Raw genomic sequence first — 27993 nt, 5'->3', positions numbered from 1 at the left:
GTTGCCCAACCCAGCCAGCCCAGGCTTCGTTTTCCTTCAGAGTCACTTCGTCCACATCAACGAAACCTGCCGCCCCCCGCCATTTCCTGTCAGGAGCCGCTGCCGCGCGGGACTCCTGCCCAGAGCGGGCGCGACTCGCGGACACGTGACGCTCCCGAGCGCGCTGGAACCGTCACGTGACGCAGGCGGTCACGTGAACGCGCGTGCGAGGCGCGAGGGCACGTCCTACGCCGAGGGTGGGGCGGCGGATGCGCATGCGCGGGCAGAGAGCGGGCTGGTGCGGGCCGGGCCGGGCGGCCGCTCCCCTCGCTGGCAGTGCTCGCTAAGATGGCGGACTTCCTGCCGTCGCGCTCCGTGCTGTCGGGCTGCTTCCCCGGCTGCCTGCTGACCAGCGGCGAGGCCGAACAGCAGCGCAAGTCTAAGGAGATCGATAAGTGCCTCAACCGGGAGAAAACCTACGTGAAGCGCCTCGTCAAGATCCTGCTGCTGGGAGCGGGCGAGAGCGGCAAGTCTACCTTCCTCAAGCAGATGCGGATCATCCACGGGCAGGACTGGGACCGGGCGGCCCGCGAGGAGTTCCGGGCCACCATCTACAGCAACGTTATCAAGGGTGCGTCGGCCGGGGGCGGCCTGAGGGCGGCGGGGCCTGGGGCTGGGGGCCGGGCGGGGGTCCTCAGCCTCCGTCCCGCTCGAGGTCCTCATCGGCGGCCTTCCTCCTGCCGGCGGGGTCGGGACGCGGGGTGCTGGGTGGGGAAGAGCCGCACCTGAATCCGGGCCGTGCCCCGTGCCGGGCAGGAAGCTCGGCGCGCGTTCTGCTTCCGTGCGAGGAGCGGCGGCGGCGGGCTGACAGCGGCGGGCAGAGCTGCGCGCTCCGAGCGGCCGCAGCCGGGCTGGGCGCCTCTCCTCACCGCTGTCAGCCGGCCGCGCGTTGTCGGCCCTGCCTTCTCACCCGTCCCGTTCCGAGTTTAGGTTCTGTAACGCTTTGGTACCGTCTTCAGTGTGTTTCTTGAGGCTGAATTGTGGGCAGACGTTAGCCTTTCTAAATGGGGCTCAGGGATTCCAGCTGTTCTTAAGAAGCTGTTTTATAACAGTACTTCACATGAAGGCTGAAAAACGTAGTGAGGAAGTAGAAATCACGAGCAGAAATGTTGAGGTGATAGTCTGTTAATAAAGCCGGGTGATTCGTACTGTAAAAGTATACACAGAGCAAGTGCGGGTCTGCTGCTGCAACATGGCTTTGACAGATACAGCAGTGACAGAAAGAGAATGGATTTTGGAAGGATACTTTGGTACTGATAAATTATAGAGTGGCCAGGGTTGAAAAGGATCTCAAAAGGTTTCACCCCGCTGCCATGGGGGGGTCATTATCCCTCTGTTAGTACACATCATCTTTCTCTGTGCCTTTACAGTTGCTCGTTTCTTACCAGATTTTATTTCTTTGCCACCAGCAAACATGATACTAGAATTTATTTCCCTTTGTTTATGTGATTGGTATCAACACAATTTTATTTCTTTTTTTTTTTTCCTTTAAGATCTATGTGAGACAGTTCCAAGACGCTCAGTTTCTCCTAGAGGTTATTTACTTTTTTTTTTAATTATAGTAAGTGTGGGAAAGTCTTCATGTAAATGCAATTCCAGCTGCTCTTAAGCAGTAAAACCACACAGTTCAGAAAGCTCTGTGTGTTTACTGTGTTTAGTCTGCGCATCGTGAAGATGTTAAAGACTGTCAACCCTCTACAATTCAGTACAACACTGTAACAAAGTAGTAAGATGTGCTCCCTGTGGGCACTGGGGAGCCTTAAAATTAAGCCATCAAGTGGTTTAACGTATTCTGAAATAAACTTTTAAATATACTTCATTTGTTTGTGTTCCTGCCAAGTAAATATAACAGCTGTAAAATGATTCAGGAGATCAGTGGAAAGTATAAATATATGTGAAATATATTTACATAATACCATAGATTGGGGATTTAGTGGTTTAAAGATGGCACTTTTGGAAGTGTTGTATTTCAGATATTACCCTGTTTCTCAAGGCTGTGTTTTCCTGATAGCGGCTGAGTTTTGTTACTACCATTTTAATTCAATATTTCTGAACCGTTCTGATTTTCTCCTGGCTTCAGAGTCTTACTGAGCTTTGATTGTGCAGAGTAAGCGTATTGTTGGACTCTGCAGAGTTACAGGCTAGAAAGATAATAGGTGCAGACAAATTCTAATTGCAGCGCTCTTTCATGTTGTTAAAGGTGTGAGAGTCCTTGTGGATGCCAGAGAGAAACTTCATATCCCCTGGGGAGATCCTGTTAACCAGACTAACGGAGATACCATGATGGCTTTCGATACCCGCTCAGTCACGGTGGTGCAAGGAATGGTGGAGACAGCAGTTTTTTTACAGTACCTCCCTGCCATAAGAGCTCTGTGGGCAGACAGTGGGATCCAGCATGCGTACGACAGGCGCAGAGAATTCCAGTTGGTAAGCTTTGTTTTTCAGTGCTGTGAGTCTGGGGTGTGCGGGCTGCCTGGTTCCTGTGTCGCTTTTTGGTGAAACGCTTTCTGCTAAGTGACCTCCTTATGGATGCTCAGCATTTTGGATGCTAGTCTGTTGTTGTGTTACTCTAAACTCATGCATTTAGCTCCATTTTTTTCCTCCTTTTTTCTTTCAAAATGAAGATTTACATGGAGCACCTGATATAATTGTCCTCCTTTAACATGTGAGAAAGCCGACGTATCAATTACCTTTTATGTTCAGCAACAAAGCTTGGCACTGCATAGTGTTTGTAACAAATTATTATTTTTACGTTTTCCTACTTTAAAAAAAAACCAACCATCGTTTGGAGGGACGACTTGCAATGATCTTTAAGAAAAGATATGCATGGGTTAATGAGAAGAATTTAAAAACCACTCCCTTCTCGATTCCAATTTGAGCAATCTAGCAAACATTCCCTCTGTATACTTCCTGTTTAATTTCGGATGTCTATGTTAATTCTCATGTAATGAGGTTTTTGTTAGATGGAAGTCCTCAGCTAAGGCTGGAATATATAGTTCAGTAGTGGGATTGGAAAGGAAAAAGGATTGCCTTGATTCTCGAGCTGAAACATTAACTGTGACAGCTAAAGCCCCTTCGTTCCGTTTCCATGCTGATAATGCAAGAGGAAATGAAGACTTAGTTTGCTGTTTATTGTTTTGTAGGCTTGTGTAGTAAATGCCAGTGGCATAGGCTTGTTTAGGGGTGAGGGCGGGGTTTGACAACCTTAAAATAGATTAAATCTGTTCTTGTTGGTCTCTTAAAGCTAACTGGCTTTGTGCTTTTATGTCTTAAAAATAACCTTTGTCTTAATGTGAATCTGAACAATGGCTGATGATGTCTCCTGTTGAGCTATTATGAACGATTGTATAATCACAGGCTGGCTTAAATAGGTTGTATAAATATTCTTTATAAATATGTATTGCCCAGATCCTGGAATGTCTCAGAGAGGTGCCCGACTTGCTTATCGCCTGCCCGACCCGTTTGTGCTATTTCAGTGTGTTTTTAATGAGGCCTGTTGCATCTTACATTTTGCATTGGAAATTATCACAAAGCGGTAATTGCACAACTGCATTCAAGATTTTTATCTGCTGCAAATGTGACTTCTCCTCATAATTGCTCTGCTGCAAATGTGACTCCTTGTTGTCGTAATTGCTATGCTGGAGTGATCTGTTCTAAAATCCATTGAGTAAAAACGTTTCATCTCTTATTAGATACGCTTAATAACTTGAGGCTAAGTAGCTCCCTTTTCCTTCTTGTACTTCTGCCACCTTGGGTTTCTGACAAGTAGGTTCTTTCCATAACTGAACCATGTGCAGAGTTTCACTTTGAGTAGGAGCTGAAAACGTTTTCTACTGAATCTGTGAAGGGGGGGGGGGGGGAAAGAAAGTTTTGTTTTGGAGATTCCTAAAGCTGTGTAATGGGCTCTGCAAAAAACACATGTTACCATTTGGGCTTTAGGCAGAATTTAAAGTATTTCTTAATGTGCTATTCACAGTTGAGTGCTGCCCTACTGATAGGTTTTGCAGATCAGGTAACTGCTTTATTTATACTTACACTGCTTTATTCCCTAAGTTGTGCTGAGATTTTGAAAGGATTTCTTTATCACATGATACAAACATGGAAAAAAAGAAGCTGAATGATGTCATTGCATGGATTGCAAGCAGCATACCCAAATATCAAGTCTCAATTTTACCCTGGTACATTTCAGCATTAAGTTACGACAGGTACACATGGTCAACAGAGTGACAAAGAACTCCTGAAAGCAATGTGTACTTCTGACATAGCCACTGGCAGGCTTTGTAGGAGTGTGGTCAGGGAGTCCAGACGTGTGCTGTGGTGTGGAATGAAGATAGATAGCTAAGGTGGGAGCTGGGGGTGTACCTGAGGGAGGGCAGGGGGAGCTGGAGGGCACGTGCAGGTGGCTCGGTTGTATTGAGTACTGACTCTTCAAATAAGGCTTAAAAACTGAAAATTGTGTTGCAGCTTAAAAGAAAATAAAAGAAAAAAATACTGTTCTGCGTGCAGTTCACCTGCATGTAGCAAAAAATGAGATGTAATGAGAAAACGTAACGAGAAATCAGCACTAGAGGAATTAGAAAGGAGTGTTATTTGTCTGTGTGTGCTCTAACTTCAGAGTGATGAGCGAGTTTGAGGCTGTGCTGAGTTTGGGACTGCACTGAAAAACATAGCTGGTATTATAGTGGCACAGACAGGGATGCAGGGAAAGTACTGCTTATGGTGGGAGTAAGGTGAAGGCAGAAGTGAGCAAATGAAGAACAGAGCAATGATGAATAAGGAGCAAAACAAACATTTGCATGGAAATTGAGGGGAAGGATGCAGGAGTGTGGTTCTGGATGCCATTTATAGCCTGAGCAGATAAGTGTAGAACAAGAGAGATTAAGATGAAAGGCTTACGCACGTGTGTAGTTAAAATTTGAAGATGGCTGTATATCGTGAGAGGTCATTGAGCTGTTTGTCTTGTTTTTCTCCATCTTTCATTTGTAGCACCAAATGATGCTGGGAGCCTAAAGAAACAGCGTCGTCTTTTTATAGCAGTGTGGGGGGAATGCGGTTGTATTTTAATAGAGTTAGAAATCAGCATTTCCAAGCCTAGTTCACTGGTGTCCTTCCTCATTTTGTTAATTTAAGTGGTCATGAGGATAGTTAATATCTTTTAGTTCCCTCTGTATAAAAATAGGGGCCTTCTGGCCAATAACACAGCAGTACTTAAGAAAATTCATTAGTTCATCCTTGTGTAATGCTTTAAAACTGAAAAGAACTAATGACAGCTTACAGTGCAGTATGTGCTACTTCAGTAGTTCTCTGATGGTTAATATTATAATCCCTCAAATTTTATTACAGACCAAAACCACTTAGGTTCTAACACGGTTAGCTACAGGTTACTTTGGCTCCATAGCATAGTCCCTGTAATTTGCTCTTGGGGTTTTGGTCATCCACAAGCTTTGTCTATGGAGCTTTCCTCCTTTGGCCTCGTGTCTGACAGCAAGCATGGATTAGCTATGGAGTTAGTCTGTTCCCTCCAATGCTTTGTCATCTCATTCACACTTTGGGTTTCCCATTACAAGTTGATTTCCAGTAAATATAATCTCCTGAAGTGACTTGGATAAATCTACCTTCTCTTAATTGTGTGACTCACAGACCAGTGGTTTGTTTAAATACAAAAGCAGGCTGGTTTTCCATTCGGTTGGAAAGCTGCTGCTTGAGCGCTGGAGTGAAGTTTGTATTGCTTTACTTGGAGGAGGAGGGAAGCAGAGGTATTTTTAACAGATTGTGAGGGATGTCTGAGTGCTTAAGTAGAGACTTCCTTGCTTTTATGTTTATACCCGTGGGATCCTTCGTTCCGTAGTTGTAAAGGTTTGCTGCTCTCATTGAGTTTTGCTTTCAGGCACTGGCAGCTGAGAAAGCATCTCGTCCTGGTGCTGTGCATCCAGTAACTGAGGAGAGCACTCCTGTGCAAGTGCTGCTTCTGAAACAGTCTGCTTCTCTCTGAGAGTGGAAAAGTGGGATGAGAGCTGGGTTCCTCATCTGCGTGATGAGCTTTGAACGTGCTAAAGGTTTCTTCTTGGTAAAGATACCTTTTGGGTGGGTTTCAACGTTTGTTACCGGTGTTTGTTGATCTTCAGGTGTGTGCTTCTTGCCCTACTTGCACATTACACAGATGTTTTTTTAATGCCGTGACCCTTCAGTGTGAGGAGGCAGTGATGACATTTCATTCTGTCAGCGTTCACCCAGAGCTGCAGACACGGCTGGCACATAAAGACGATGGGTATGTGTTTACCTCTGGGTCCTGTTTACTTTTGTGACATGCCTGCAAGTGCTCGATCAGATTATAGAAGACAGGAAAAGGTGTGTTCAGAGTGAAGTTCTTTTTGCTGCAGCTTCTCTATAGTATTTTTTTGTCATGCAGAGTGGTGCTTATGGAGAGTGTTGTACAGCTTTCTGAAAGATTGTATTTCATCTTCTTTTGGAGCTTTTCTAGCTTCTGCCTCTGAATATTGATGGGGCTATTGTATGCAAGAGAACATTAAATTAGCTCTTAGGGAGAGAATCAGTCCTCAGATGGCCTTTGCAAAGTACTAGCAAAATTTATGTTCTTTCAGGTCCAAAGGCAACATATCTTTGAAATACACGTATAGAGTAGTGATCCTGAGGAGGCCAATGCTTTGAGGGTAGACTGGGCTGCGTGACAAAGCAGATGCATCCACATGCAAGAAAGAGGAAGTCGTGTCTTAGAGGCAGTTCAGAACTCAGTGCTTCAGCAACTCTGAACCTGGAAAAAGACAGAGCATCTTGCCCACACCTCATCAGAAGTGTTTTCTACACTTGTGACACTGAATTTCAGAAGGCTTTCAACAGCTTGTACCCTCTGGAATGTGCCAGTACTCCTCTCACTATTCATCCTCTGCAGCCTCCCTGAACTGGAGGGCAAGCTTCAGTGCACAGACTGTCAGAAAGTTATATGGACTCATGGAGGGTTGTCAGAATTGGTAGCATAGTTAGGTTGTGGTTGGCTCAAAGATCTTTAAGGTCTTTTCCAACCTGAGCAATTCTGTGCTTCTGTGTGAGTATCTTCTTGTGATCCAGTCACACAGGGTTTCTATAAACATGCATTGACTTAGTTCAGTTAGTGTGAATAAAACATGGTGATTACACTGCATGTTGCTTGAATTTTTGTAGATAAAAATAACAAACTGCTGCTGCTTTGTCAGTGTTGAAATATGAATTGTTTTTCCCCTTTTTCCCTGATCCATAGGTCTGCTAAACAGCACATGACAAGATAGCATGTGTACAGTGAGCACGACTCCTTAAAACCATTGGAAAGGTTAGAGCTACTTGCCGTCTTCTGTCCTTACTTTGCATTAAAAGGATTTATCAAAGCTTGTTGCTAACACAAATTTCCTCAAAACTCATTTCTATACAAATCCTCAGAGAAGACTGGGAGTCTCTGTTGTTCTGCTGTTTTTCCTGTTCCGGTGACAAGATTAGGTGGATCTATATTAATAAGGTTTTGTACAGAGATTAACACTAGAGCCAAACATTAAGGAGGCTTATTTTTTTTGGCTGAAAACCCTCCCGACATGTCTACGGGTGCTTTGGGTAATGGGGATTGATCATAATATTGTGACCGAGCTGAATTACCTTTGAATGAACTCTTAATACTAATTTTACACAAAATGCCAACTTTCATCCTTTTCCAAATTCAGATTAGGATTTCTGTTTCAATCTCTTTGATTTCCTGTGCCTCGAAAGGCTGCTTCTGGATTCTTCTGCCATTCTACCTTGTCTGCCTGCCGGCGGTTCAGCAGGAAGGTTCGGAATATCTGAAGAGCAGTGGCCATGTATTGCCTGCTGGCTTCGTAGCATAAGGTGGCCTGGTTTTACAGATACAGTGATGGACATCTGTGTCATGTATTGTTCTGAACACCTAGGAAGTACATTTTTTGTTATTCACAATAGTTTGATTTTTTTTTTTTTTTTCAAGTTTGAAAGTAATTTTGGTATGGGCTTTGTCTCCACTGGCAAAGTTGAGTGGTGGATGTGGTTGCTGTGTGGCGTACTGCTGATGTATTTGGTGCAGCCAGTGGCTGTATGAGTGGCTCCTTTTTACAACCACTCCAAATGAGGGTGTATATATCTTGTACATTATTTCTGTGTACAGATGTGACTGGATTGGGATTGTTTCAGTGGAGGCTGTCTTGATGTGGATGTGTTATGTCAGTGCCTACATCAGATGGCAGCGTCAGATGGTTGACTTCCAACCAAGAGTTCAGATGAAGAGATTTAAGTGGGTGAACCTTTTTCTCTGCAGATTCTTTGAAATCTGTGCGAAAGTGTTAGATGTGTTTTTGGTGCTTCTGCTGCCTACAGTTTAATATGAGACCTTGGTACAAACACAGGCTAGGAGCCAATTTCCTTCCCAGTTACTAACCTGCATGTCAGTACCTGTAGCACTGTTACTTCACACGATTTCGATGTGGCAGTGGCTCCGACTTTGTCCATTTGGAAGTTACTTTGTATAAGGCAAATCTGTGCTGCAAAATCCCAGTATTCACAGCAGTCTGCGAATCTCCGTGCTGGCATAACGTGTGGAAGCAGCAGTGATGTTCCATTTATATACATTAAATTCATTTTTACACTTGAGGCAAAGAATAGAGTGAGCTTTCTCATATGTGAACGTGGGATCTTTTAGGATTAAGGTGTAGTGCCAGGGGCAGCACTGTCTCATGCTGCTATTCCCTCAATTTCAGCCTGGTTCCAGTCTGCTGTTGCTGAGCACATATTCACATACTCTGGTTGTATTTGGATGTGTGCGTAGGCTGTCTTTATTGGTATGAGTTTCAATTTGTGATGAGTGCTGCTTAAATGTGCCCTGCTCATGCTGTAACTCTTATGCAGAAGCAGCAAAATGGTAGGAAACTTTAACTTGTGGTAGCTGAGGAAGTTGCTTAAGAAAATGTGAGAAAACAAAAGTGCAGCTGACCTTAATACATTAGAAAACACACATAGTTACATAGAGTAACTATACTGGCTACTGTAGTATATGCACCTTTTGTTTCGTTTAACCAGGGAACTGAAAAGATCCTGCATCCTTTTTTTGTTAGAGGTGAGTTTCTGTATCTTCCTTCTTTGTTCGATGATGCCAGAGAAATGGCTTTAAGCAACCTGCTGGATTGGGGGCTCAGCAGACAGCTGGAAGCACTTCTCACCGGCTGTGCTGTGGTGTTTGGTCACCAGTGGTGACTGAATAAAGAGGACAGGGATGTTGCAGGAAAGGGAATACAGCATGCAGGTACTTCTGTAATCCGGAGCATCTCTGCAGAAGTGTGTACAACAGTTATGTAGTTCTTTTAGAAGGTTATCTTCTAGTGTGGAATTCTACAAGTGATGTGAAATGTTTGGATATTGCTTCTATTTAGGAAGTTTCCGAGACTCTACTGTCTTGAGTGCTTTAGACACAACTTTTACTGCATCTTAAATTAACATTCATCTAATGGTACTTGTAGGTCTTTCAAAAAGGTAGTAAATTTATCACTAAATCTCATCAAATATCTTGCTACAAGCTCTGATACACTAGTACGGTACTAATGCTTAGTTCTAATGCTTGGTTTAGTGCTGTTTGCAAACAAAAATATCAGAACTTAATTGAAATGGATTCTGCTAATGGAGGCAGAGGAAGGACTGAAAAGCATTTGGTTGCCTGGATTTCTCACGAGGCTGAAATAGAAACCAAATGTGTGTTATAAAACTGAATCCTAGGGATACTTCAGTGCATGCATCAGTATCTAGTTTAGGGTTCTGCTTTTAAGATGTTATGATTTGGTTTACTGAATGTGCAATAATGGAATTTTCAAGCATTTTAAAGTTCAACATGACCAGTTTTAGTGCTGATGTGTTCCCACGTGCCAAATACTTCTCATTTTTTTGGAGCCTTTGCCAGTCTTATACAACTTGGAAGCAAGCAAATCTCTAAATGATGGATATTGGATTTGTAGACTCACTGCTGCTTCAGTGTTAGATTAAATGCAGTTTGAGTTGCAAACACATGAAGTCATGGAGCCAGTGGGTCAGCGCACTGGAAGAGGAACAAATGTTTACAGTCTTGTTCCAGTCTATTTTGTGTGCAAAACATCTAAAGTTTACATAGATGCTTCCCAGAGTGTAAATAGGCGTTGGGAGGTGGCTGTTTCATCTCCATCAGTGTCTGTTTTCATATGGCTTCTTGCTAGGTCCCTGTGTGTTTTGACTTGAAAGATCATTTCATCAATGAAACTCTGAAAAATATTTGCAAAATATTGAGTGCCTTTCCTAAAGGAAACGTTCTGGAAGACAAGTGTTGGTTGTAAATGCTGAGGGAGCAAGTGAAAATGGTCTTTGAATGGTCTTTTGTACTTGATCTTCTGAACAGTATATCCTAAATTGCAGTCGTGGATTGACTTCAGGTTCTGGCAAACCTGAGTGTATTTGTTCGATGTATTGCTTTTGCAGTTGTTGTGTCCTAAATTCTGTTTGTGGTGTTTGCTAACTTGGCTCTGATCTCTGCAGGAGGCTGCAGGAGAGATCTCTGCATCGTTGAGAGCAGTCCTAGGGATGCGTGGCATGCCAGTGTAAATGCTGTGTTTTGCTTGGGCTTTCAGCTGTGGGAAAGCTTTTCAGCAGGCTCTTGGGTTTTGCTCTTAAGTTGTACAAACAGAATATCACTTCATACAGCTCAAAATTGTTCCATTTCTTAAAATTCTCAGCTGCTAATGGAATATGGCACATCTTGCTTTCCAAGTAGGCTTTCAGGATTACTTGGAAATGTCATAACTGAGCGACGTGCATGGAAGAAACTGTAGTTTTGTAGGCTTTAATGGAAAGCCATCTCTGTTCTAGCCTAAAAGCTGTAGTGTATTTTCATATCTTTAAGCAAATTTTATGAGGAAGCTGGCAATTAAATCACTTCATCAGGAGATGGGAGGGATACCTAGCTAACAGATGAAATCGGAGGTTTAAGTCAACGAAGCGCTTTGAAGGATGATTCAAAAGCACGTTCAGTGCAAGAAGAAAACAGATGTTAGAGCCTTGTTTGGAATACTGTGTTCTAGACTGAGTGCTCATGGCCTGGCGTTCTGCTCCTTCCTGTGGGACACAGCAGCCATGCAGGCATCCCCGGGTTTCCAGCAGGGTTTCCAGCACCCCCAGGTGCTGCCATTGTCTGCAGTGCGTGTGCTCAGGTTGACGTGCTCTGTCTACCTCCATTTCTTAACCAGTTTGAGAATTATGGTTTAATTGGATTACTTGGTAAATAGGGAATAATAGATTAAAGGGATATAATTGGGTTAAAAACCCTTCTTAAACTCCTTCACCTTTTGCTGTTAGTGCTGTTGTATGAGATAAAAACGTCAGGCATGCAATGAACTCAGTGGGACTCCTCCCTTTCTTGATTCATTTTTAGCTTCGTGCTATTGAGCGCCCTCCACCAAATTGCACCCAGCTGTTCCAAATTCTGCTCTACTACCAAAAGGTTTTACAGAGGATTACTTTGTATGAATCAGGACCTAAACCTTTCTTGTTTGAGGCCAGATCCTCAGTTATGTGCCCGAATGAGGTCTCACCTGTGCGCTGCGTGATGCGTTTCTCCTTGCTCTGAAGAAAAGTCAAATACAATGTGAGCTGCACGCAGGAAGTGCTGAAAAGAGGAAATAGGATGGTGCTGAGCAGAGGTAGGACGAGCTGTGACGCATTTGTGACGTGCATTGGTGGAGGAAGGCATTGTTTTGTACCCCTGTGAAAGCAGATGTGCTCTGTATCTGAGGCTCTGCACTTTTGCAAAAACCTGTCGCTAATTCCAGTGTACTTAAATTTTATCGTGAAAACAGGCAGAACAGACTTAAGCTGACTATTCAAATGGTTGTACTGGAGAGAAAGAAGATAGATCCTTAAAGGTCTGATCATAACATAAGGGCTGCGCTTCAGCCCTCCCAAGACTGTTCTTTTAACACTGCTTTAAAGCAGTTTGCCATCACTTCTTAGGAACAAATGAGTATAAATGGATCAGATGTTGGATCTGTTTGTGCCACAAAGGTGTGATAGTGCTTCTGTGGGCATAAATGGGGTGGTTTGCTCTGGTGTCAGTTCGTGCTGGTTTTATCATAACGCTGTCCGTAGTTAAAGGAAATGTATTTCTGCTGGGGAGCTGTTTTCTGTGTTAGTCGAGGCTTTCGGTTCAGTAAGTGAATGGACAGTTGCTTACATTGAACTTTTCTCAAAGTGCTTTATTAAAAAGGAATTATTGGATATTCTTGTTGTAAACTCCCGAGACACTGCCAGTAACGTTTCTCTTTAAACAGAAGGCAATACATAAAGTTATTATAGTTAGAGCAGATGAATGGCAATAGGGAAATAAATAATTTTCCCCAGGCATAGCAGATACCAAGCAAGTAACTGAAGTCACTGTGAAGTAAGGTGGGTGTCTGAGGTTTTTTTTCTGATCAGAATAATCAAGTTACACATATAAGTGTCCAGAATTTCCATCCTTTTCTCTTAACTGAGATGTGTTTGGAAGAGGAACCCCCATTTAAAAGGCCCAAGAGGAGTGAACAAGGAGAGACGTGAATCTGTAGAAACATCAAAGGTGAGAAGGGCCCAGGAGTGTTCCTCACTCTGAGGCTAGTGAAAGAAATGGAGCAGACTTCATGTCTGGATGTAGGGCTTGGCTCAGCTTTCACTGTTCTATCAGAATAATTAGAGATTGGAGATGGGTACCTTAATTAGGGGTAGGTGTGTTAATGGCATAAATGTCATCTTGATCATCTGACTCTTTATTGCAGCATTTTGAGGCTCGGGGGTTGGGGTGAAGGGTGAGCTGTGCTGCTCCCACCTGCTCGTCTCACTAGGAAATGTCATTGGCTTCACTCAGACCCCTCTGAGGATTGCTCCTGTGCTTACCACTGAAATTTCAGAAGACTTGTGGTGGGTCATCAGCAGCACCACTGAGCTGTAGTCAGAATTCCTTTGGGTCGGCTGGGGCAGAGGGAGATCAAAAAAGTAAAGGTTAGGGGTTCTTTTGGCTGGATTATTTGTAAAAATCTTCAGATATGATTTTATCTGTATTAAGCCTGTAATAGCAGAAGCTGTAAGTACTTGATTACTTGATTGTATGGGTGTGGTAAGATGCAGAATCTTATTTAACACACTGGTTCCTCCTACATCTTTCCTTCTTCAGGCTGCATTTCCCTGCTTTAGGCAGCTTGCTCTCTACGTCAACTTAGGCATACGCATAGCAACCCAAAAACATTGTAGTTACCTGTTCTTCTTTTACACTAAGCTTTAAAAAAGCGTGGTTTTTTTGGTTGTTTGGGTTTCTGTTTGTTTGTTTTTAATAGATGGGGAAATGTTGGTTTCTCTTTTCCCAGAAATTCAAGTTGGGTCAGGAAGAGAGAATGATTGGTGTTTGCTATCATCCTGCTCTAGTTACCAAGCTGTATCTCCTGTTCTCATTAAATACCTGATTTACTCTTTCAGATTCTCAGGCCTTTTTTTAATTTATAGCTTTAAGAAGAATTATAGCATCTGTGTTCCCCTAAAGAAGCTACAATTCATTTAGCTATCTTAAGGTATCAGTAAATCATATGTGATGGCTGATACTGTTTTCATGGAAACCGAGTAAGTTGATGTCACTTCCTGAGTTTAAAAGATATGTTCATCTGCTGTGCATTTCATGTAGTTTTCTTTCCCACAAAATATTTGTGGCTGCTTTGTTGTAGGTACTCACTGGTAATGTATTAGACAGTAATCTGTCTCTGTACCGTGTTTTGTTATGAAAGATCCTTAATCTTCTGGTCTTCTGGATTAGAGCAGAAGATAAAATGCACTGGTGTCCTATAGGTAAATCACTGCTGCAGAAAGAGTGCATTGCACAGAGCTTGAGGTCCTTTATCGTACTGACATAAGCAGGATTGCAGTTTTGTGAGGGAAGCTGTTGTTCTAACATCGGACATCTCGATAAGAATATGATTTAGTTGTGCTTTGTGAATTACTCCTGTGTTCATAATAAAATGACTTGGCTTGACTTCAGCATAGGGATCACGAGGCTCCAGGAGGCACACAAGCTGTTCTGAATCAAACCTTTCTGAAAATGGAATACTTGACAATTATGAGTAAAGTTATTTAACAGTCAACTTCCTGTGGTTTACATGCTTTTCTGAATCAGAAGGAGGCTGAAGGGCTGCAGCTGAAACGCATACGCCTTGTTTGAAGTCAAAAGGGCATCTTCTACAAGCAGTGAAAGAGATTGCTTCAAATCTGAGATTCGAATATGTTGCTTTAGTCCTGTATGAAAGGTGTAAGAGCACAGTCATCTAACGCTGGAGGATCTTTACAGCTGATGTAGGCCATTCATTTTTGCTGTGCTGACTGCAGTGGCTGTTGGGTAAAGCTGCTGCTTGTCAATGTGAGTGCAAGAAATGTGCTGAGGCCTGTGTTTGACTTCAGTGCTTGTGTTGGTGCCTTCAGGGCCGCGCTGCAGGCTGAGCAGAAGGAACTGAGCAGCACCAAGTGAGGTCATTGGGGGCCTTTCACACACTTCACAGGTTTGCTGTGCAGAACTGCTGAGCTGCAGAAATCGCTTTGAAAGTTGTACTTGCATTTAAAAACAAACAAACATAAAAACCAACACCTGGGACCTTCACAGAGTACAAGCAGAACCATGCTGTACTATGTAACAAGCTCACTTGTGAACGTGCTGATGTTACCTGACAGCAATTGATTGTAACCTCATTTTTATGTAATTGGTATCAAACCCAGTATGTGTGGTGTACTCTTTTTCCTTTTTCCCCCTCCTCTCTGGTCTTTCTGATGAGAGCATTGTGACATCTCCTTAACCATTAAAATAGCATCAGAGATGTGTTATTCCTGGCTCTGTGACTTGTTCAGGGATCTCTGTTGGAGCATGAGGCAACTGATGTGAGCTCGCTGCATCACCGTGCTTTAACTAGATCTTCAGCTGGACTTTCCGTGATACATGCTCACAGAATGAGGGCTGGAAGACAACAGCAATGTAATGGAAAAGTTGCCTTTTTTAACAGAGAAATCCTGCAGTTTCCCAAGCTGCTGTTGGTCGGTCATTGATGGCCTCTGTTTCACAGCTGGCAGTGTTAGCACGGATGAGCGGCTGCAGCAGCCATGTGGGACAGGTGGGGCATGGCCAGCTGGGGCAGCATGGGGAAACCCAGCTTCTTTTTTCTAGTCATCTCAGGTAAGCAGGTAGTTTACAGTTTGTCTGAGAGAAAACTTTAGAACGTGATGGATGTTTGTTGAGTCCGACTGTTTAAATAGAGCCACTGCCATCAGTTTACAGTGCGAGATCTAGTTCTGTGTCTGGTAGCAGGAAACAGCCTGATGTGAAAGGCGTCTTTGGACCTGTTGTCAGACAAGACTGCAGACAGATCATCTTCTTACTCGGCTTTAGCAATTTATGGGATGAAGTCTTTCCATCGGTTTGTTTTGTTTTCTCCTTTCTATGGATTGCTCTCCATTACTGTAAAAAATAGAGACTGGCACCTTCCCAAGGCGTCAGTCTTGCTTGGGTGCTTTGCGATGCTGCTTTTTGAAGCTTATTTTAAATGTGTTAAAACTCCTCAGTTCTGCAGTACTGCACTCTGATAACAATCTGGTAATCATGATAGTTTGCTGTTCAGAGGTATCTGAAATTAGTGGTGCTTTTCCTGCTACTAGGAGAAAGTCAAAGTCGGAGTGGCTTTGTATGAGTTAGTTTTCTGGCTTGTAGCTGTATGATCTAGAGGGGTGTCTGGAATATGAAGGAAAAAACGGGTTGTATTTGGAGACATTGGAAATTCTCGGTGACATCCAAATAAAAGCCAATGAGTGAATGGCTTAAAGACACTACAGGGGTGAGTCCCATTGGCAGTTGCTCAGAATGGTGCCTTATTGGTTGTCTGAAAAGATTTTCATGAGGAAGGAGCCTGGTGACTGATCCAACAGCAATGAGGAGGGAAGCTCAGTACATCTCTGCTTTTTAACTTTCACTGTTCTTACATCTGATTACTTCTATAGATTAATTACTTGAATTTCAGTACGGCCACCTTGATATTTATCTGCCACTGACTTTTGTTGCATGGCAGCCTAAAAACCTAAGCAACTTTCTCTGCATTACATTGCTGTTCCTGGACATGTGACTGTAGAGCATTACCAGCGCTGCAGGACGATGCGTTTTGCATTTGTGCTTTCTGGAAATCCCCTCCTTGGGAAGCTGCCTCTGGTGCTGTTTGATGACCTCTGAAGGCTGTGGTTTGCTTGTGTGCGTGAGCTGCCGGGTCTGCAGTAAGCCGCAGGATTTGAAGGAGAGGCAGTAAGTCATGCATTCCTGAACTGTGGAGTTAATGCTTCAGGGAACAAGCGCTGCCATAAGTAGTGTATAAAAGAGCTGGCATTAAAATACATATATGCACACACACATATACCTACAGCTCCTGAGGCCCAGGTATTCTAGAATAAATATCTCCTCTTAATGAATCTGATGTCTAGCCAGTTTTTTTTATTTTTTTAAATAACCCTGTGGGGGAGGAAGGCTCTCAGCTCCTGCTAGAACCTAAACGAGCAATTGAGTCTGACTTTATTTTGCCATACCATTCAGCTAAAGGCCGTGGGTTTAGCTCTTGGAAGGCTGAGTTCTGTTCCTGTTACTCCTGTTTGGGAAGTTTGAGGCTGAAGTATTCCTGGTAGGTTTGTGTACAGCAGTTGTGTTTTTACTGCCTGCAAAATAAGAATGCTCTTCCACCTACACGTTCCTTGGAGGGCTGTGTTTAGAACAGATCTCTGAAATGCTGAAAAATATAATACAGTACTTCCTGCAGTTACTGCAGGCACTTGGTGCTGTGCACCAGCAGGCTTTAGAGTGGTGTCACTGCCGTACTTTGTCCCCACTGACAGAACAGGTACAGTGGTAGATCTGTGCTGGACTCTGTTCTGCAGGTGTGTCAAGCACAAAGCATGTTTCAACTGAAGTTTCACTCTTGCCTAATTAGAAGTTGATGTTCAAATTGCCCAATTAAAGGTGCAGCATCTACTTCTATTAAGTGACTTATAGGATCTACTAACCTTGCACATGTATCTGCTGGAACCCTTTATTGCTCTGTTTCTTTACCCTACTGTGGTGCTGCTGCTTTGGGGACACAGCTTCACACTGAGATTTGATGTAATTCCTAGAAAAATTTATCGAGCCCAATTCAAGTGAGAAGTCATCACTACTGCTGTGTAACTGCTGTCCTGATTCACTTGTCTGGCTTGGATGTAGCTGTTCCAGTCTTGGATGCTTTGTGGTTTTCTCTTCAAGAAAATGCAGTCAGAATTCCTGTTCTCCCATCATCAGATGGGAACACAGATGCTTTTCTTTGTGTATTTGTAATAAAGTAATTTATGTTACAGCTTGGTAATCAAGAGCTGTCAGAGGGAAGCATGTTGTGTTTCTGTTGTGATGCTGGGAGTCCTATGGTGGTACTTTCCTTTTCAGTGAGCTCTATTGGTACACTGAGTAATTCTGGGTCCAGCAGCGTCCTTGTGAGAGGGGTTCCTTCCTAGGTTCTAGTGCCCCCCCAGAGTCCTGGGATGCTGACTGTAGTTACAGAAAGGATCTTCAATTTTGTGTTAGTGGAGCAGTTAAGAAGTGTTGTTACTGTGATAGTGATAGCTTGAATTGGAAGGTTGCCCATACAGTAGATGCAGCATCGCACGTCATTGCAGCACAGACTCAATGTATTAATCCCTGACTAAGGAGTTCTTCTCCAACTTGATCTTTGACAGGAAAGCCTGTCTAGTAAAATGCTTCCTCTGTTTCTCCCCCTCTGCTCACTGTTTGTTGTGCTCAGGGGCAGCACACGAGTGGATCCTATGGCAGTACAGCTATAAATTCATCTGCCTCCAGTGCTCAGCCCTTGCATCTGAATGCATGTGCCCAGAACCTTCAAAGGACTGGGAGAATTGAATGCATCTTTTCATACTGAAGGCGTGGTTGTTTCCTTGCTTGTTCCTGTGGATAACACTGTAGGATTTATCTAGCAATCCTAAAATTGGAAAGGATTTTCCCCTAAATGTGGCTGACTGTGCTTTTGAAGCTTAAATATTAACTGGCCTAAATAAAACTTCAGTTGTGTTCTTAGGATTGCTGATTTAGGGGGGAAAAAGATAGTAAGGAAAGAAAGCTTACAACAGTTCAGTTTAGATTTAGATTAACTGGACTTGAGAGTATCAGCCATGGAGATGGAGTGAGCCACTTGCTAAGGAATTGTTTGCTTTCATTTCTAGGGGGAATCCGTAAAATATTTCTTGGACAACTTGGATAAACTTGGAGAACAGGTAAGCTTTTTGTTTTTCCTCTCATCTTTCCTCTCCTCAAAGGATTCTTTGATCACTGGATTTTAAGCTGGTCAAATATAATTAGTGTCTATCAAAATAACTTTAGTTACCTTTGCCTACTTCATTACATCAGCAGTTCATCATTGGTGTGTCAGCAGCACAGGGCAAAGTGAGGGCCAAGAAGTTTGGGAAATAAAACTCTTGTGTGGAAATTGAGCAAGAAGCAAGTTACAAATGGCTGCCCATGCAAAGGTTGTTAAAGTAGCACGTTAAGATCAACTGTTATCCAAAAATGACTCCAGAACATGTATAGATGCACACTTAGGAAAACTGAGTTAAATCAATACATAAACCAGAAGTAACTGACTTAGTATCTATTTTTAAGTGGACGAGTTTGGTACAGAATAGAATGTGTTTTCTCTGGGGAAAAAGCTGAAATTTCTGTAGAATATTTTTGATACGATGCTGGTTTCTATTTCAGTTATGCTCGTTAGCCTTGTATTGCAGAAACAGCATGTGAAAATTGCTTTTAAAATAGAGTGCTAGCTTCAGCTCCATGTTGCTCCATGGTCATTTCCAGCAGATGGGTAACAAATACTGAAGGAATCTGAGCCGCTTCAGATGAATGCTGTTACATCGTGCTTAATTTCATTTGACTTTGTAACAGATTGGGAAAGAAAAAAAAAAAAGTGGAGCCAGCCTTTTTGTGCTCTTTTCTCTAAGTAGAGCACCAGTGGTGCCTTGTGGAACGTGTGTGCTTCCAGGTATCTTGCTGCAAGTCCAGCACTCGCTCTCAATTTTTATTGGCCTGGAGTTATGAGAGAATACAAAACTGCTTTAACTCTCTTCAATGAACTACTAAGCTTGTTGCAAGTGGTGGATTTCTCATACTCTAAGTCCAATGCTACTTGAATTTCAAGGGGTTTTTTCCACTTATTTTTGTGTACTTGGGTGCAAATTATTGCAGCTTCTCTGTCAAAGGTCTTTATGAGAAACCTTCTGCCAACCTTTGATTACAGCGTGAGACCAAAACTCACTACAAAAACTCCCAAGAGATTTGGGAAATAAAACTCTTCTGTGGAAATTGAGCAAGAAGCAAGTTACAAATGGCTGCCCACTCAAAGGTTGTTAAAGTAGCACATTAAGATCAACTGTTATCCAAAAATGACTCCACAATATGTATAGATGCACACTTAGGAAAACTGAGTTAAATCAGTTTAATTTGTGTGAGACCAAAACTCACACAAAAAAACAAACCCAAAAGCAAAAAAATTTGTGTATGTCTATATAGACCTGTATGCATGCACACTCCAATTGTATTTCTGCTGTTGCTGTGGGAGTGCTGAACTCCAAATGACAGCATTTCCTGCTTAAGGTTAGACCAAATACTATGAGATACAAAGGATTCTTCAAGATCTGCAGTCACAGAAAATATTTAATCGTGGTGGAAAAAACTTCTTAGCTGTGTTACTAAGAGTGAAAGATTTGATAGGTTCTTCTGGTTTGTTCTTATCTGTATGGAAGATTTATCTAATGATTGTTTCAACAAACTGTATTAATGTAAGTATTTTACTGCTTTTATCTGATAATCTGATACAGTGAGGCTGGCCTGCAACTGAATTGTGTATAAACAGATGGACCTCTGGCTTGTGTGCCCCTTGCCAAAAGGGAGCTCTTTTGCCTGTTGCCAAAAAGGGAGCTGCTGATAACAGCATGTAGGGAAAAGAACTTGCTGTTCAGATTTAATCAGCGCAGCAAAATGAGAGAGGCTGGGATCGGCTGCATTCCTTGCAACTGCTTGTTACTTCTGCTGCCAGTGCAGACTGTATGGATTCAGAAAAGCTCATAGAGACGTTGGTTTCCATGGTGTGGTTGGCTCTTATTCATACCTTGAATTCCAATTGTAAGTAAGCAAACAGTGATGCGATAGGCAAAATAGCTACCTGATAACATAAAGTTGTGCTGTTGAAAAAGGTGGACTGTATGAAATTGAGGAAGATGACAATTCAGGAAGAAAGCAGGAGGTAGGAAAAAGTTAAATTGTGTTTTAGGAATCATTGTTGATGTGTGTCCTTGGGAAGAGCCAGTGCTTACAGGCAAATAGAGCTGCCTGGAGGAAAAAGGGGAAAAAAGGAAGGTAGCAAAGAAGTCAGTCCCCATGAAAGAGTGGACAAAGTGAAGAAGAGTGGGTACAGGACAAGTGCAGTGGTGCAGCAGGGAGTGGGATCAGTAGTGAGGAGGGGGCTGCTTTAGAATTATTACAGTAGCAAGCTGCTGGTATCCCAAAGATCTCTATGAAGAGAACTGAATTGTCCTTCAAAAAGAGCATTAAAATACTGGGAGATTACTTTGGAGTTGTATTTAGTCTCCTGTAAGCAAATGATGTCTCTGTAGCAAGCACTTGACTTCCAGTGCCCACAGCTGTTGCACTGGAGTAGCCAACGACGTGGGATAACATGTGGTAGGTCTTCTCCACGTATGTGGAACTTGAAAGCACTTGAAAGTGTTTTATCTGTGGTTGCAGTGTGCAGGGAATTTGTCAGGAATTCTAGGATGAAGCCCTTTGCTTGAAAGCTTTACTGAATATACAGTCAGGGCTGGCTTCCAGAGGAGTTTGCTTTGTCCTCTTGTTTCAATGTGGAAAGCAAAATGCAAAGCATATAAGGCCTTTCCTATTATTTGATCTTATTCATTTATGCACTTTTTAGAATATCAGTCACTCCTGAGCTTCTCTAAGACTTCCTGGTTTTGCTCTGAGAACTTGTGACTGAATTCCCAAATAAGAAACCCTATAGGAGGCTGTTTGTCAGATGGAATATGTGTTGAGCTCTCTTGCTAAAAAGCTAACAGTCAACATTACTCAAAATGCCTTCATGTGTACCCACTGCCATTTGATATCACTGTGTTTCTGTTGTCCTCCTTCTCTTAACAGCATTTGGTAGAAAAAATCCAAGATAAAAGTGACTGATACAAACATCCCATTACTTTTTATATTCCCTTCTCTTTCATCAGAAGGGCTGGAGCACAGATCTGGTGCACGGTTGGAAGAGAACATGGGACTGTTAGAGCTGTTGAACTCTCCTGCAGACTGAAGTAGTACAGGCTTGGGATTTGTATTAGCCGTGCAGGGTGGGGATCTTTTGCTTCAGAGAACTGCTTTGAGATTGCAAGCCATGATAAAAATCAGTGCCTTAGTCCTGGGCGGCTCGAATGAAGAGAGCAAGGAGTTCAAACAAAGCAGTCTAGCTAGTTTCACTTTTGAGCTTACAAAGTAAAGCAAATCCAATGTCTGGAGCGTTACACTTCCCTTGCAATTTTTGCTGTGGTTCAGATTTTTCTCTTACACTTGGAAATGCCAGTATTTGAATTGCCATGTATTTTCTCTCCTGCTCCTAACTCACAACTTATTAGCAGAATCAGACTTTCTGGACTATGATCTTAGACATCCTTATAAAAGCTTTCAGTTTGTTAACTGGCAGTGTCAAAGGAAGACGTAGATCACTTAGAAGAGGCTAAAGTTCCAGCTCTGAAACCTAAATCATTCTTTCTGAAGTTAGGAGAAATGCTGGAAAAATGTATGGAAGAGTTTCAGTAAGAAGTGAACAAAAAAGCTGTAAACATCAGCATCAGCCATCTGGTTCAGGTGCAGTTTTTAAACAGGAGAAGACTTAAATGTAATTCTTAGAATGAAGAAATACCCAATATGATGCATCTTGAATTTCGTACCATCGAAAGCTGACTCATAAGAATTCCTCTTTCCATAAGCATCTGCAATGATCATGTAAGAAGTGCAGAAACTTAATGCTGCCTATGAAATTCTGGGAAGAAAGGCAGGCTGGAGAACCACATGGACAGCTGGCTCAGGTGCTTCCCTAGGCTGCGCTACTGCAAAAGCACTGCTGTCATCAACTACTTGTTTCTCCTTCTGTTCTGCTAATTGCAATTGCACAGGATGTTTGGACAAAGCCAAGCTGTGGGAGCTCAGAGGAGGGACACAGCTAATTAATAGAAGTGCTTTTTGGGTTTGTTTTGGACAGATTCAGCTGGATCCAAAAGATCCATGGTACAAACACGGCAAGTTGCTTAGGTTTGGCTTTTCTGGCATAATTAATTGATTGCCTTTAATTACTAACTGAAGCAGCTCTTTTTTTTTTTGCCCTAGAGGCAGCTGTGCAGAATGCATGAGAACATGGGGCAAGCTGACTGCCCATAGGTAGAATGGAATACTACCATGAATATTGGTTTGAGACACCCATTTTAGACCCTATCTGCTGCATTCCTGTGTAGCTGTCAGATGTGTTTCCTAGCTTTGTGGGAAGATGATGAATGAAACGCAAAATAGTTCAGAATAAGGGAAATTGGCATGAGGAGCTGATGGTGCACCTTTCAGGGTTGGTTATGAATGCTTGTCGTGTGGCAAATGGAAAGCTTCAGTTCTCTGCAGGGCAATAAATGTTTTGATTTAACCTCGGGTGTGTTTCCTGCTTTGACTCCAGATCTTTGCAAAATGCTTCAGTGTTGGAATATAAATATATACGTGTGCATGTTTGTTCAAAGCCTCATGCTGTTCCTCTGCAAGCTTTCTCTCAATTGCAAGTCAGCTGCCATCATCGTGCCTGTGACTTGTCCTAATCATCAAACTGCTTTATTTTTTAGGATTATCTTCCCTCACAGCAAGATATACTGCTGGCAAGAAGACCCACAAAAGGGATTCATGAGTACAACTTTGAAATAAAGAATGTTCCTTTCAAAATGGTTGATGTAGGTGGCCAAAGGTCAGAACGGAAACGTTGGTTCGAATGCTTCGACAGTGTCACATCAATACTCTTCCTTGTTTCCTCAAGTGAATTCGACCAAGTGCTCATGGAGGATCGGCAGACGAATCGCCTGACGGAGTCCCTGAACATTTTTGAAACAATAGTCAATAACCGGGTTTTCAGCAACGTCTCCATCATTCTCTTCTTGAATAAGACGGACTTGCTTGAGGAAAAAGTACAAAAAGTGAGCATCAAAGACTATTTTCCAGAATTTGAAGGGGATCCCCACTGCTTAACGGATGTCCAAAAATTCCTGGTGGATTGTTTTCGTACCAAACGCCGGGACCAGCAGCAGAAGCCCCTCTACCACCACTTCACCACTGCTATTAACACAGAAAACATCCGGCTAGTTTTCCGTGATGTCAAGGATACCATCCTTCATGACAACCTCAAGCAGCTTATGCTACAGTGATGTGCAAAAAGACATTTTTATTTGAGTAACTCTTGTGTGTTGTTTTTTTTTTTTAACTAGAAGTTTACAGCAGGAGTAGAGAAATCCAGATCCTGTCAGACTTCTTGATATGTGGCTAAAAGCTGCTGCTGAAAACATTATTGCCAATTTCTGCAGAATTTCAGGCTTAATCTCTCCCAGTGTAGCTTCAAGTTGACTCAAGTTGTAATTTTATAGCAGACCTATGTCTAAGTTACCTGTAAAGTGATTAAATTTGACCTTTTAAGAACACGTATATTATCTTAGAAAATCATTCTATATTCAGAATTCCAAGTCCAAACTTCATTGAAATTGTTGCAATTGTTGAGCTTTGGCAGTAATTTTAGGGGGGCAAACCTTTCACATCTGACTTCGTAATGAAGACTGTGATACTGTAGCTGACTTACAATTTCTCAGGTCTATTGTTGGCTAGAAAACCCTTAAATCTCTCACTGGAATAGTGCATCTGAAGCTAGGATTCCTGGGTGTAACGTTCTTCCTGTTAAGCATAAACCTTTGCATGGGTTTTGACCAGGATGTGCTTTAAAAATCCTTGGATTGGGGGCTTCAGTCGCGTGGCAGGAGGTAGCGGCGCAGGCCCAAGTGCAGCGGGGCGCAGTGAACGGCACAGAGCAGCTTTCACTCTCTTGCATTGTAAGTCCTGCCTTGGAGCCGTGGCAAACACAGAGCACGATGATACGGTCCTCTTGAAGTTCTGATGTGGGAAGGGGAGCAAGCTAAACTTATCTTCACAAACCAGATGTGACATGCAGGTACCTTGCCTTTTCTTGAAGCGCTTCAATACATGGCTGGTTACACTTCCTGCAGTGTGCCTCCTCGTGATCAGTAAGGGTTTGGATGGATAGAAGTACTCGCAGACCTAAGTGCCTCCTTGTGTTCTGTCCTACAGTATTTTCAGTGGCCTTATGCAAATGTGTGTTCCCAGCAGAGGCCTTGTGTAGCTGACACCGTGAAGATGAATGTGTTTTCTGAAAAAAGGGCATCACAGCAGAATATGCTTCAGCTGATGAGGTTCTTTCTGAGACTTCCCAGTTGGGTCTAGCAATCCTAAGTGTACTTGAGCCAAACATGTTGCATGGCGTACTTTAGAGTGCTGCTTGTGACTAATAATATTTTACCAAAAGTTCCATTGCAGTTATTTTTTTTAAAGGGTAGGGGGAGGTATTACTGTTGCCATGTGATTACAAAACAAGAAAAACAAAATGCTTCTTGCCTAGAAATCCTCATACACCGTGCAGCGTGCTACTAAGTAAGAGTGAGCTTGCCAACATGGGTTTTTAAAAAGTAGAGCTGCTCCAGGTCTTTGCCCAGGCTGTAGATCCACAACTCTGCCCACCTTGCCACTGTGCCCCGTGGAACCTGCACATTCCTGTGGATCGTGATGCTAGCCAATGTTTTCTTACAATGAATTTTTATCAGCATAGCACATATGTGGCAAGAGGTGTGATGTCACGTTCTCACTGCTTGGGGCAGCGTCCCTGCAGGTGGGATCATGTTGCTGGAACATAGGAAAATTGCCTGTCTTCTGAACTTAAACCTTACTTACTGTGATTGTAAGTTGTTACCATCTATACCTCATTCTCCTGTTCACAGATGGAGAATAGTGTATTTTTATTTAGTTAAGTGCTTTGAAAGACCTCTGTTTTTTATATCATCCAATGAATAGTCATAGATTAGTCTGTTTGCTGCAATGAGGCACTATTTTGGAGGAAGGAGTTCTGAAAAGATGTTGGAAGGAGTCACAGTGTGTTGTCAACACAGTGCAACGCTGTCGAGAGGGTTAATACAATCATTAGATGGGGATATTTAGACTTTGCCTCTGTTGTAGGCATGGATATGGTTACTTTTGTCTTCAGTTCATGTGTAAGCAACTCAAGGATGGTGAACTGGACACCTCCAAAAAGGCTGGTTGGGGGTATTTAAAGGGTTGGCCGACATGCCTCTAGTGTCAGTCCAGAAGTTCTCCACTTTCCTCTTGGGAGGATGGCAGGTTGGTTTGGTCAGGCTATAAATGCTGTGTGAGCAGATGACAAACCTCTGCCTTTTGGCCTCTAAGTGCATAACAAAGTCCATTGTTTGCAAGCAGAAGTTTGAACAAATCCACACCCTTGTAGGGAGGGCAATTAACCATTGGAACAAACCGACAGGAGGAGGAAGGGACTTTTTTCCATTGCTGACAGTTGCTTGAACAAGTTTCTTTTGAAAAGAGACTTTGTGTCTGTGCTGATTAAAATAATTAATTTGGAGAGGGTCTGTAGTAAGTGTTGTGTGGGATGTCAGACAGGGTGGCTGCAGAGAAGACTGAAGACTGGATATTGGATGATGAAGAATATTACCAGGAATTTGTCTAAAAAAATAATAATGTAAAGTGTTGATAATTTTCTGTGTCAAGGGACGTTGGTGTCAATTTACAAAAAATCCTCCAAACTGATGTCAGCCTGAGGATGTAGTCAGTTTCACCGAGGCACTTCTGACATGAGCTGAAGTAGGAAAATATTCAGCAAGCTTCTCCATGAACCAATGCACACACAACAAAGCGCCGCTGTTTTCAGTCCTTTCAGAAGACTTTCTCTGTGCATGTGGGGGCCATAAGGCAGCAAGGCGCACCCAAGTGTTGGGGCACTTCTGACAAGGTAGAAGTCCCTGGGAGATGAGCACTATATGAATCTCAGGCAAAAATGAATTATTTAAATGAAATTACTAAGTGAAATCACTTGCATTTCCCACTCCCACTTCTTTAAAGGGAGGGAGGCAACTAACCTTGATGTAACTGTTTACATGGTTCCTATGTTAACATACTGGATAAACAAACTGAATCAACAGTGGGCTTTTCCATCTTTGAACGTAGTAGCTACCTGAAAAGGAGCACATCATGTACTGTTGTATTGCTTTTTAGATTTTCTTCTCAATATAATTCCTGTACAGCATTATTTAATTTTGGTACAAGTCTGCTGTTGTGGAACAGACTGGTTCTTATCCTGAAGCAATCACTGCTGGGTAGGAAGGGTCAGCCTGGTAGCCTGCATTCCAGTCAAGGTGCATTTCCAGGAGAGGTGGAAAAGCAGGTGGCAAAGCAAGGTTCACAGAACTCTCTTAGTGAGAGAGTTAGCAAGCCCTGCTAAAAAAGGTGACTGCTCAATGACCATAAGGAGATATACCACTGTCTTGTACAGGCTTACTGTACTCGGAAGTGAAATCAGTGTTTTAATGACTGTTCCCTGCTGCAGTATGTTCAACTGCATCAATTGATACCTTAAAACTGTGGCTGTTCATCGAGGCTTTAAAAATTTTTTCTTCTTTGTGTGTTGTATGTGGGAGCGTAAGCCATCAGCTTATGTGAAATGTAAAGCTTTCTTTTGGGATACCCACTCATCTGAAAAGAAAATAATAATATAAAAAAAAAAAATCAGGTGGGTTCATTCATCTTGACGGCTGTATATTGGACTCATTTGTCTAGTAAGTGGCTTTATATTCTGCCCATCAGAACTGTAGTAGCAAACTGCTCAGATGAGGTGTTTCAAGCTTTGTGACACTTGGCTAATAATCGTATTTACGGTCGGTTTCAGACAGCTTATCCAACTGATCTCGTGATGTTTAGGAGCAGCTCTCTGCTCAACCACAGACCTAAGCATGTTTAATGGTCCGTTGCCATCGGAAGACTTCCCTGCTTATTTCTCTTCAAGGTCAATTGCAGGCCGTTCCTTTTCCAACAGCATTTCCTGCTTCAAAACGATCAGAACTTTCACGCCATACTGAGATGCTGATAAATTAACTTTACAGGTCTTGTCTGTTTGATGGTACCATTAACGTAGTTGTTGTTTTAATTACACAGCATTGCAATACAGTGCCATTTTGCAATTTCTTTGCATTGTACTTGAAAATAAGTTGAATTGCAGACTATTTAAAACCGCTTTCCTGCGCTTTCAGTAGCAGTGAGAGCTTACCTTAAGTGAAGCCTTTATGTAAAAATATATTTTGTAACAATCTCATAGATCTTTAACAGAACCAAGATTTGTATTAGCTTTGTATAAATGTTTGTGGCTTACGATTTTATATGTTTAACTTTTTATAAACTTTCCAGGGACTACTTTTTATTGTAAATTTTTTTTTTCTCCTTGCTTTAGATTGGCAATAAGTTATTTCTAAGGGAGGTCTTAGAAGACAAAACATCACTTCCTTTTTATAAAATGGTTAAATCGATTTATAGTTTAAAACCTCTTCCACTCGCTTGTACATCGCTCTGTACATACTCTCCAAAAGCGTTGCCTTTCAGCTATTAATATTTGCCTTGTGTACAAAATTACTGACGATGAATAAACATATACAGCCTCA

The 27993-nt window shown here is 42.5% G+C and overlaps 1 protein-coding gene across 1 annotated transcript; it reads left to right on the top strand.

Moving 5' to 3' along the window:
* The first annotated feature begins 279 nt into the window (after nt 1-279).
* Nucleotides 280-27993, top strand: GNA13 (G protein subunit alpha 13). Its single transcript, XM_042865224.1, has 4 exons — nt 280-610; nt 2240-2466; nt 18343-18393; nt 23050-27993. The coding sequence occupies exons 1-4, from the start codon at nt 328-330 to the stop codon at nt 23620-23622; spliced, it is 1134 nt and encodes a 377-aa protein (XP_042721158.1). The 5' UTR covers nt 280-327; the 3' UTR covers nt 23623-27993.

This window comes from Lagopus leucura, unplaced genomic scaffold (genome assembly GCF_019238085.1).
Source record: "Lagopus leucura isolate 7727_CA_CO unplaced genomic scaffold, USGS_WTPT01 Super-Scaffold_797, whole genome shotgun sequence".
In the NCBI taxonomy this organism is placed as follows: Eukaryota; Metazoa; Chordata; class Aves; order Galliformes; family Phasianidae; genus Lagopus; species Lagopus leucura.
Note: the sequence above shows the minus strand (reverse complement) of the source record. Positions and strands in the feature narration are given on the sequence as shown.

Bases quoted from the DNA above. Each gene is read 5' to 3' on its own strand.
- GNA13 (XM_042865224.1), top strand. From the start codon at position 328: ATGGCGGACTTCCTGCCGTCGCGCTCCGTGCTGTCGGGCTGCTTCCCC. The intron at 611-2,239 runs GTGCGTCGGCCG...ATGTTGTTAAAG, and splicing joins CTACAGCAACGTTATCAAGG to GTGTGAGAGTCCTTGTGGAT. The intron at 2,467-18,342 runs GTAAGCTTTGTT...TTTCATTTCTAG, and splicing joins GGCGCAGAGAATTCCAGTTG to GGGGAATCCGTAAAATATTT.